The sequence below is a fragment of the Nerophis lumbriciformis genome, linkage group LG02 (assembly GCF_033978685.3).
Source record: "Nerophis lumbriciformis linkage group LG02, RoL_Nlum_v2.1, whole genome shotgun sequence".
In the NCBI taxonomy this organism is placed as follows: Eukaryota; Metazoa; Chordata; class Actinopteri; order Syngnathiformes; family Syngnathidae; genus Nerophis; species Nerophis lumbriciformis.
The window spans coordinates 63,222,875-63,235,000 of NC_084549.2; the positions used below are offsets into that span (position 1 = coordinate 63,222,875).

A 12,126-nucleotide genomic window follows, 5' to 3' on the forward strand; every position below is an offset into this window, starting at 1 on the left:
GTTCTTTTAGTGCGGTTTTGAAGGAGGGTAGATTTACTTACATTGTCCACAAGAAACCAGCAGATTTTGACAACTCGGAGGCCGCCTGGTATTTAAGCTTAATTTGACAGCACTTTGTGGTGCGAGGCTTTATTGAACTCATGAGGTCTCGCGGGCCAAATGGAAGACACTAGCGCAGAGGTCAGCAACCCAAAATGTTGAAAGAGCCATATTGGACCAAAAATACAAAACAGATAGTGTGTCATGAGATATAAATGGAATTAAGAGGACTTAAAGGAAACTAAATGAGCTCAAATATAGCTACAAATGAGGCATAATGATGCAATATGTACATATAGCTAGCCTAAATAGCATGTTAGCATCGATTAGCTTGCAGTCATGCAGTGACTAAATATGTCTGATTAGCACTTCACACAAGTCAATAACATCAACAAAACTCACCTTTCATGCACAACGTTAAAAGTTTGGTGGACAAAATGAGACAGAAAAAGAAGTGGCATAAAACACGTCCTAGAAAGTTATACATGTAAACAAACTACGGTGAGTTCAAGGACCGCCAAAATTAGTAGGACAAAACGGCGCTCGCCAAATACTCGAATCAGAGAAGCATGTTTAATATAAACAGTGTGCTTTGTAACAATTAGGGAGGCTTGTGTCATGTTTGTCCTCCTACAGAAACCATATTAAAACAAAAAATAGATTTTTTTCCCCTCATCTTTTTCCATTTTTCATACATTTTTTAAAAAGCTCCAGAGAGCCACTAGGGCGGCGCTAAAGAGCCGCATGCGGCTCTAGAGCCGCGGGTTGCCGACCCCTGCACTAGCGGGACGGCACATGGCCTGAGTGGCCCGTAGTTTGGACTTAAATATACTTGTTTATTAAAACCTTTAATTGTTTTAATTAATACTTAGGCCTACTATGCTACTGTATTTTAATGTTGGTCAGTATAGTGGACTTAAAGAGCCTTCTGAGGTGGGGGAAAAAGCTTGAGAACCACTGGCTTTGCACATATTGGCCTACTTTAAATTAGTGTGAGCATCTTTGATGAGCAAAATGTCCCCCCAAAAAAGTTGCAACAGCTCTGCCTTTAAGTGTCCCGAGCGCCTGTCAAGCTATGAGCATACTTGCCAACCCTCCCGGATTTTCCGGGAGACTCCCGAAATTCAGCGCCTCTCCCGAAAACCTCCTGGGACAAATTTTCTCCCGAAATTCAGGCGCCCCCTCCAGCTCCATGCGGACCTGAGTGACGTGTTGACAACCTGTTCACACGTCCACTTTCCCACAATTTAAACAGCTAATGATCGAGGGCGAGTTCTTGGTTTCCTATGTGGGTTTATTGTACGGCAGTTTCATTAACGTCCTCCCAGCGCGGTAACAACACACAACAACAGCATTTCGTCTACGTAAAGCAGTTCGTCTGCCGTAAACAGCAATGTTGTGACACTTTTAAACAGGACAATACTGCCATCTACTGTACATGCATATGTGACCCACCCATAATGTGTCACATTTTTGTGTTGATTTATTTATTTTATTTTGTGGTTTGAATTCGTTTTTGGAGCTGTCATTCCACATTTATCAGTATTCACATTGGTCAGTAGGGGGCAGTAGGGCGTTTCTTCCCAATTGAATGCTATCACCTGCAGACCGGAAGTGTCTTGTCATTCTGATGAGCGCGACCAGTCTGTGAACAATTGAAACGTCCTGTGTGCTTTTTCCTCCTGTATAACAGGTTAGTTTTGGTGAATCAACTCACTGAATAATATCCATGTGATCTTTATAAGTTTAAGTACACATTCTGATGGTGGAGCCTAACTCTAAAGTGTTTGTGAGTTGTAGTTTGTATTTGTGAATGAATCCAGTGCACAGCTGCAGTGATCAATACAAAATGGCGACTTGAGTACGCAATGTTTATATAGGAACTTCTGATCCTAATTCAGACTCCCAAATTAGAGCTCCCGTTTTCTTATTGATTTTATAATGTATATTTGTATAATATGTGTGTTCTGAAATAGTGACAGAGAATAGAACAAGGATGGACAATTCAACCCTTAACTCAACATTGAGTAGATGAGTGTTATGTGTGTGTTTATGTGTAAATAAATGAACACTGAAATTCAAGTATTTATTTTATTTATTTATATATATATATAAATAAATAATAATTTATTATATATATATGTAATAAAATATATATATATATATATATATATATATATATATATATATATAGCTAGAATTCACTGAAAGTCAAGTATATTTTATATATATATATCTTAACCACGCCCCCAACCACGCCCCCGACCACGCCCCCCACCCCCACCTCCCGAAATCAGAGGTCTCAAGGTTGGCAAGTATGGCTATGAGACAAGTTCCCAGAAGAATAGCGCCTGACACCGAGGTCAGAAAGAGCGCATCGCACATCAAGACGAGCACAGACCCCGAAACAAAAACCCGTTTGGCGAGCATCCCTCCCCTCCCTCGTCCTCGTGCAGCTCTCACTTTCTCCCGGGCCTCCATTCTTTCACGCTCTCTCCAAGTTGTCGCTCCCTTTCACCCCAGACGGGAACAATGCCAGCACGCTTTTGCTCCCTTCAATGCGCGTTAGAAACCCAATCAGGCCCGCTTATTGCACATATTCATTTTCTCTCCTTTCTCTCCTCTCCTTTCACACGGGGCACCCTTAACAGACAAACTCCTCTCTGTTCTCTCCGCGCGCACTTTTGAGTATTGATGTTGCGGCCATTGTTTGCCTCCATGGCGCAATAGCACGGGGAAATAGGACTCGGGACAAAAGATGTTATAATTGCTTGTAAACGGAGAAACACCTCGGTCAAATGCACTGTAGTCATCCAGAGTTTCGAGTTTCTACCTTTCTTCATCTGAAATGAAAGTGTGGAGTCGGACGAACAAAAGTACATTTTGGTGGAGGAAACCGGAATCGGTACAAGAAGCAACAAGACAAACGAGAGCAGCAACAGGTTGGAATTAGATCAACACTATCAAGCAGGCCAGATACAAGCTGAGATAGGTCTCGGAATGGAGATGTGTGTGTGTGTGTGTGTGTGTGTGTGTGTGTGTGTTGCTAATCTATTTATTTACCTGTCATTGGCTGCGATAATGGCGTTCATCCCGTCTCTGTGTCTCAGTCTATCTGCTAATGTGTGTGTGGGGGGGGATGTTGGCTCTCGTGTGTGTCGCTTGATAATCAAACCTGTATTTTCTCATCAGACTGTAATCAGACCAATTACACGCGTGACGGAGAGCGTGGGCAGGTTGATGCGGGGTAGTGATAACCATACGCACACACACACACACACACATGGCGGGATTAAGCGCTCTGTCTCTGGGTATCTTGGTCTCTTATCTGGGACAACCATTCCCCGACGTGACCTGTCAGCTGTCCTGTCAAAAGGTGCGTCTCGTGGCAAAGCCCGCCATGTCAAAAGCCTGAAAACACACGTTCCCTTTTCCCACAGCGAGAGTTGGGAAGGGGTATTCCGACGGGAATCTGACGAAGGATTTTCTCAGTCGAGTCTGATTTGTTTGATTTGGCCCATCATCGACGATCGGCTGAATTTATGATTTTTTTTTTAAAGATATGTACCGTATTTTTCAGACTTCAGATATGGCGTCACATTAGTGCCAAAAATCAGAGCGCATAAAAACTGTTATCGCGCGCTGATTCTCCACTTCGTGCGCGCGCGAGACACCCTTTTGCGCGTGCTGTGCCTTTCTGCGCGTGCGCGACGCCTTTCTGCACGCTCTCTGTGTACTCCTGGCATCTCTCCTCGCCCTGTCATGTTTCTTTTTGGCACTTTGGGGGCGGGTATGCTTAGACGGTCCCTCCTTTCTGATTGGCTCTGAGCATTTTTCATATGACCAATGATTCTCCAGTGTAGCAACGTTGTAGCCATCTTACCTCTGACATCTAGCCTCAATCATTACATTGATGTCAATGGTACATGTACTAATTCAATTACCATAACTTGCTCGATTTTCAACCAATTTACAAACGGTTTGCCTTGTTACAAATCTTATTACATGTAGATATGACATAGGATGCTGTACCTGTTGAAATTACCTCTTTCGCTTTAAAAAAAAAAGACTTAATTGTGCAACATAGTTGTGTAGGGTCAGTGTTAGTCAGTTCTCTGATTATTTTAAACTGTTTCAGAATACATTATTAAAAGCTATTTTTAACATTTTAAAAACAAAATTCAAAGATTATTTCATTAATTTTATGGCTGAATCAAAAGAAATTCCATAAATTAGAAAACAAATGTTCAAGAAGAAGTGAAAATATAAAATAATGTTATTGCTGGTGGACCAGTTCTGGCTGAAAGATGTGATTATGGTGTTTGTTGTCTTATTCTTTATTTGGGTCACATTTTGTATTACCCTGTATTGTGTTTATGTGGTATGAAATAACCTTCATCAGCGCGCGACATTTTTTTATCCACTTCTTCCTCCGTAAATCTTGATACATATTGACGATGACCCGCCCTGCTATACTTCTGATTGGCTCTGAGCATTTTTCGCCTGACCAATCAGAAAGAAGGGGCCGTCTAAGCATACCTGCCCCCAAAGTGCCAAAAAGAAACATGACAGCGCGAGGAGAGATGCCAGGAGTACACAGAGAGTGCGCAGAAAGGCGTTGCGCGCGCGCAAAAAGGCACCGCGCGCGCGCAAAAAGGCACCGCGCGCGCGCAAAAAGGCACCACGCGCACGCAAAAGGGTGTCGCGCGCGCACACGAAGTGGAGAATCAGCGCGCGATAACAGTTTTTATGCGCTCGGATTTTTGGCACTAATGTGACGCCATATTCAGAGCGCACCGGGATATAAGCCTCACCCACTAAATTTTAGAAAGAAAAACATATTTTTCCGTATATTAGCCGCAGATATATACGTTGTGAAATGAGTTGTGAAGTGAATTATATTTATATAGCGCTTTTCTCTAGTCAATCAATCAATCAATCAATGTTTATTTATATAGCCCTAAATCACAAGTGTCTCAAAGGGCTGTACAAGCCACAACGACATCCTCGGTACAGAGCCCACATAAGGGCAAGGAAAAACTCACCCCAGTGGGACGTCGATGTGAATGACTATGAGAAACCTTGGAGAGGACCGCTTATGTGGGTAACCCGCCCCCTCTAGGGGAGACCGAATGCAATGGATGTCGAGTGGGTCTGACATAATATTGTGAGAGTCCAGTCCATAGTGGATCCAACATAATAGTGAGAGTCCAGTCCATAGTGGGGCCAGCAAGACATCATCCCGAGCGGAGACGGGTCAGCGGCGCAGAGATGTTCCCAGCCGATGCACAGGCGAGCGGTCCACCCCGGGTCCCGACTCTGGACAGCCAGCACTTCATTCATGGCCACCGGACCTGTGCCCCCCCGCCCCCCTCCACAAGGAAGAGGGGAGCAGAGGAGAAAAGAAAAGAAACGGCAGATCAACTGGTCTAAAAGGGGGGTCTATTTAAAGGCTAGAGTATACAAATGAGTTTTAAGATGGGACTTAAATGCTTCTACTGAGGTAGCATCTCTAATTGTTACCGAGAGGGCATTCCATAGTACTGGAGCCCGAATAGAAAACGCTCTATAGCCCGCAGACTTTTTTGGGGCTCTGGGAATCACTAATAAGCCGGAGTTCTTTGAACGCAGATTTCTTGCCGGGACATATGGTACAATACAATCGACAAGATAGGCTGGAGCTAGACCGTGTAGTATTTTATACGCAAGTAGTAAAACCTGACTCAAAGCGCTTTACATTGTGAAACCCAATATCTAAGTTACATTTTTAAACCAGTGTGGGTGGCACTGGGAGCAGGTGGGTAAACTGTCTTGCCCAAGGACACAACGGCAGTGACTAGGTTGACAGAAGCGGGAATCGAACCTGGAACCCTCAAGTTGCTGGCACGGCCACTCTACCAACCGAGCTATACCGTTATTTATACAGAATTGTTTATTTACATACCTTAGATGTTTCCAAACTGTGCTTGTAATGCGGCAGTAAAACGGATGAACAAACAAAACAGAGGTCATCGTCATGGACCCAGCTCTCCAATCAGCTAAACTGACTCAATAAGTCCACGGTGATGTTTTGGTGAATTTACTGAGGAATTTGTGAAACTAAAACAATACAAAAAGAATGCCGTTGGAAGTTAATAATACTAACACAGACACTTGTAAACGTGTTAGCATATTAGCTAACGCTAACGACGCTAGCTTCATTGCATTACGATGGCATATAGAAATATGCATGAAAACACTCCTACAGACATCACACATGGGACGGTTTAGTAAGTAAGAATTGTTGTAGTTATATTGTAAACATTACATGAATGTTTGTTTATTTGTTTATTGTTTGAGTATGTCCCAGTCAGTTCCATACATATAGTACATAATATACATACATATCTCCAGAGAACAGTCTGGTGCTCAATGGCAATATTATTTCACAAAAAAAATACAATCAAATTAAGAAATGAAAATTAAATTAAATTAAACATATCTTCATACCTTCGTAACTTAGACTCAATATCCCTCTTCAAATCAAGACTCAAAACACACCTATTGCTGACTTCTTATTCATTGTAATTCTTATCGATCTTTGTTGTTCTTGTTTTTATCCAATTGATTTTATTGTTTTGATTTTGTACGGTGTCCAGAAAGGCCCCTTAAAAGTAAAAATGTATTATTATTATTATCTCAAAAGGGTAACGAGAAGAAGTATACACTTTTTGAATTCCCCCTTTTTTACAGTGAATGAAGAATCCAAACGAGTAGAAACACCACGGATGGTATTACTTTTGGTCCAAAGCATTAAAACAGGAAGTAAATTTTCAAGCCGCAACACATGCAGTGAGCAAACTCGTCCAAAAGATGGCCCAATAGAACGAACAAAAACACGCCATTTCAGTCCTCTGCTTGGGTTTAACGAAAACTATTTTACACAAAACATTATGGCCATTGTCAGGTTTAAACACTGATGACATCTATTAAACAAGACAAGAAGCAAGGAATTAAACAGAGATAGAATTAAATTTTGCTCAATTGAGGAGAGACGTCTGGACTGTACTTTTTGTACAGTCTCACTACGCTCTGACGAAAGATTGTACGCCTCCTTTTTTATTTGGACTTTCCCTGATTATATGCAACAGCTGTTTCTAAGGGACGGGGGTCGTAAACATCCATCGCCTTTGAGTACAAACAGTTCAAAGAAAAGGTGCCTGGAGGGGAGTCAGGTCCTGCTTCCTCTTCGCTTTGTAGATCTTGGGTCTGTTGCTTACAATACATCAAAGAAACAGAACACCTTCATGTTGCTTCCCATCCTACACAGTGGAGTTTTACAAGCCTTCTTCTTAATAGGATCAAAGACAGCTTTTGTCTTCTCGCCGGGAACTCATGACAACACAACGTTTTGTGATAACTCAGATACAATTATTTTGACAGCCATTAGCAAAGAAAAATCCATAAATTTGCCATCTCTCCAAAATAATTCCACTGAACAGCGTTCTTCCTGCAAGTCCAAAGTTTATTTCTGCTGTCAAGTATGTTGTGATAGAAACACAAGAAATAAGACCTAAGTTGTAATGGCGACTGAAACTTTGAATACAAATTTTTAGAAACGCCCCAACTGTGTTCAACCAATCAGCATTCTACAGCACGCCCCGCCACTTCAAGGTTCCTGGGAATTCCCGAAAGTCCCACCTCTAAACACAGTTCCTGAAGAACTAAATCTACCTGGGTAGTTGGTGGAAACACAAGGGGGTATTTTGTTTACCCGTGTAAATAAGAAAGTTCATAACTGTGGTGGAAAAAGGCCCGTAGAGACCATTCTGGGTATGATTTATTGGGATCATTTGACAATAGAATGGTCAAACTTAACTGAAACTAACTCAATCCCCTGGTGGAACTGTGAGCCATCTCCCCTTCACACCCACATCAGTCCTTCTTAGACACCCTGCATGTCACCCTTCGTCTAACTTGAGCTCCTTTGCTTGTTTCCTTGCTGGCAGGCGTACGACGTTTTCGCCAGCCTGGGCATCTCGCGCCTCCTGGAGCCGTCGGACATGGTGCTGCTGGCCATCCCCGACAAGCTGACCGTGATGACCTACCTCTACCAGATCCGGGCGCACTTCTCCGGCGAGGAGCTCAACGTGGTGCAGATCGAGGCCAACAGCAGCCGCAGCACCTACAAGGTGGGCGACTTCGAGACGGACACCAACGCCTCCATAGACCAAGACAAGTTCTACGCCGAGCTCAACGACGTGCAGACGCGCTCCCAGGGTGCCGACTCTGCCGCCGCTGAAAACACTCAATCAAACGGCTCCAAAAGTATGGAAGAGGGAGCAGCGACAGAGCTCGGAGGTGAAGTGGAAGTCACAGCGCCTTCGGTAGGCGTGAAAACATCAGCGCCTCCTCAGTCTTCAGCTCCTGTCCCGTCACGCCGCACAGCAGCCGACTTTCCTCGGGTGACATCATCAGGCTCTGAAGACCGGGGCAGCCTACTGAAAGCGAAAACTTTGGACCTCTCCGATCTACCGCAAAAGTTAGAGAGGGACTTGGGCGACGAAAGACAGCGGGGGGACAAGCAAATAATCCAAGGGGGTACGGAGATGGGGGCCCCCTCCGTCTCGCCTGCTCATCAGAAATTGGGCTTCTCTTACAACCAGGATGCTGACCTCATCAAGAAGAAAAGGGCCAGCCTGCGTCACTCAGAGTCCGAGCCCACGTCGGATACGAGCTCTCCAGTCAACCACACGGACCCAGAATCCAAAAAGGTATTTGCTGCACTTGTCAAACATTAAAGGGGAACATTATCACAATTTCAGAGTGGTTAAAACCATTAAAAATCAGTTCCCAGTGGCTTATTATATTTTTCGAAGTTTTTTTCAAAATTTTACCCATCACGCAATATCCCTAAAAAAAGCTTCAAAGTGCCTGATTTTAACCACCCGTCCATTTTCCTGTGACGTCACATAGTGAAGCCAACACAAACAAACATGGCGGAAAGAACAGCAAGCTATAGCGACATTAACTCGGATTCAGACTCGGATTTCAGCGGTTTAAGCGATTCAACAGATTAGGCATGTATTGAAACGGATGGTTGTAGTGTGGAGGCAGGTAGCGAAAACGAAATTGAAGAAGAAACTGAAGCTATTGAGCCATATCGGTTTGAACCGTATGCAAGCGAAACCGACGAAAACGACACGGGAGAAAGCGAGGACGAATTCGGCGATCGTCTTCTAACCAACGATTGGTATGTGTTTGTTTGGCATTAAAGGAAACTAACAACTATGAACTAGGTTTACAGCATATGAAATACATTTGGCAACAACATGCACTTTGAGAGTGCAGACAGCCCAATTTTCATCAATTAATATATTCTGTAGACATACCCTCATCCGTGCTCTTTTCCTGAAAGCTGATCTGTCCAGTTTTGGAGTTGATGTCAGCAGGCCAGGGAAGCTAGGGTCGATAGGGGGTTTAGCTCGCTCGTCTGCGGGAACAAACTGCTGCCATTGCTTGCCGTGCTACCGAGGTCCTTTGTCCCTGAATTGCTCACACACTCCGGCAGATTCAATGGGGGTCTGGCGGCAGATTTCTTTGACTTTATCGTTGGAAATGCATCTGCTTTGAGTGTCGCAGGATATCCACACATTCTTGCCATCTCTGTCGTAGCATAGCTTTCGTCGGTAAAGTGTGCGGAACAAACGTCCAATTTCTTGCCACTTTCGCATCTTTGGGCCACTGGTGCAACTTGAATCCGTCCCTGTTCATGTTGTTACACCCTCCGACAACACACCGACGAGGCATGATGTCTCCAAGGTACGGAAAACAGTCGAAAAAACGGAAAATAACAGAGCTGATTTGACTCGGTGTTTGAGAAAATGGCGGATTGCTTCCCGATGTGACGCCACGTTGTGACGTCATCGCTCCGAGAGCGAATATTAGAAAGGCGTTTAATTCGCCAAAATTCACCCATTTAGAGTTCGGAAATCGGTTAAAAAAATATATGGTCTTTTTTCTGCAACATCAAGGTATATATTGACGCTTACATAGGTCTGGTGATAATGTTCCCCTTTAAAGTACTGTATTTTTGGACTATAGACCGGTATATGAGCCGCACCCACTAAATTTTAGAAAAACATTTTCCATATATAAGCCGCAGACATATACGTTGTGAAACGAGTTATTTACACAGAAAGATTTTGTAAATGTTTATCTATATAGCTTTGAGCGATATTTCGCGCATCTACTTTGTTTTAGCAATCAATAATATTTCAGTTGTGTTTATCCTTCTTTGTGGGGACATTGTTGATTGTCATGTCATGTTCGGATGTACTTTGTGGACGCCGTCTTTGCTCCACAGTAAGTCTTTACTGTCGTCCAGCATTCTGTTTTTGTTTACTTTGAAGCCAGTTCAGTTTTAGTTTTGTTTTGCATAGCCTTCCCTAAGCTGCAATGCCTTTTCTTAGGGACACTCACCTATTGTTTATATTTGGTTTAAAGGGGAACATTATCACCAGACCTATGTAAGCGTCAATATATACCTTGATGTTGCAGAAAAAAGACCTTTTTTTTTTTTAACCGATTTCCGAACTCTAAATGGGTGAATTTTGGCAAATCAAACGCCTTTCTATTATTCGCTCTCCTTGTGACGTCACATCGGGAAGAAATTCGCCATTTTCTCAAACACATTACAAACACCGAGTCAAATCAGCTCTGTTATTTTCCGTTTTTTCGACTGTTTTCCGTACCTTGGAGACATCATGCCTCGTCGGTGTGTTGTCGGAGGGTGTAACAACACGAACAGGGACGGATTCAAGTTGCACCAGTGGCCCAAAGATGCGAAAGTGGCAAGAAATTGGACGTTTGTTCCGCACACTTTACCGATGAAAGCTATGCTACGACGGAGATGGCAAGAATGTGTGGATATCCTGCGACACTCAAAGCAGATGCATTTCCAACTGGACTGGACAGATCAGCTTTCAGGAAAAGAGCGTGGATGAGGGTATGTCTACAGAATATATTAATTGATGAAAACTGGGCTGTCTGCACTCTCAAAGTGCATGTTGTTGCCAAATGTATTTCATATGCTGTAAACCTAGTTCATAGTTGTTTGTTTCCTTTAATGCCAAACAAACACATACCAATCGTTGGTTAGAAGGCGATCGCCGAATTCGTCCTCGCTTTCTCCCGTGTCGCTGGCTATCGTGTCGTTTTCGTCGGTTTCGCTTGCATACGGTTCAAACCGATATGGCTCAATAGCTTCAGTTTCTTCTTCAATTTCGTTTTCGCTACCTGCCTCCACACTACAACCATCCGTTTCAATACATGCGTAATCTGTTGAATCGCTTAAGCCGCTGAAATCCGAGTCTGAATCCGAGCTAATGTCGCTATATCTTGCTGTTCTATCCGCCATGTTTGTTTGTGTTGGCATCACTGTGTGACGTCACAGGAAAATGGACGGGTGTATATAACGATGGTTAAAATCAGGCCCTTTGAAGCTTTTTTTAGGGATATTGCGTGATGGGTAAAATTTTGAAAAAAAATTCGAAAAATAAAATAAGCCACTGGGAACTGATTTTTAATGGTTTTAACCCTTCTGAAATTGTGATAATGTTCCTCTTTAAACATTAGACACCTTTTACCTGCACCCTGCCTCCCGCTGTTTCCGACAGCTACAAAGCAATTAGCTACCGGCTGCCACCTACTGATATGGAAGAGTATTACACGGTTACTCTGCCGAGCTCTAGACAGTACCGACACTCAACAACAACACATCATTTGCAGACTATAATTACTGGTTTGCAAAAAAATATTTTTAACCCAAATAGGTAAAATTACATAATCTCCCACGGCACACCAGACTGTATTTCAGTGGTTGAAAAACACTGTTGTAGAGTACACTTATTAATGCGGAAAAAAATTATATCTATCTGTGATTAATCGTGATTAATATTGAGTTAACTATGAACAAACTGATTAATCGCGATTAATATTTTAATCGTTTGACAGCCCTAAAAAAAAAAATCACAAGAATGTAAAAACAATAAGGAAAACAATGTTTTCAAACCGTGGTAGGTTAAAAAAGATTATTTATTCATTTAT

At 42.9% G+C, this 12,126-nt stretch overlaps 1 protein-coding gene across 6 annotated transcripts in view; it reads left to right on the top strand.

Moving 5' to 3' along the window:
* Positions 1–12,126, top strand: part of ehbp1 (EH domain binding protein 1) — a 451,976-nt gene that overhangs the window by 234,789 nt on the left and 205,061 nt on the right. For all 6 annotated transcript variants that reach the window (XM_061966280.1, XM_061966296.1, XM_061966321.1 and 3 more), the window contains one exon: positions 8,028–8,792. In XM_061966280.1, coding sequence (XP_061822264.1) covers positions 8,028–8,792 — 765 coding nt within the window. The remainder of the gene's footprint in view (positions 1–8,027; positions 8,793–12,126) is intronic.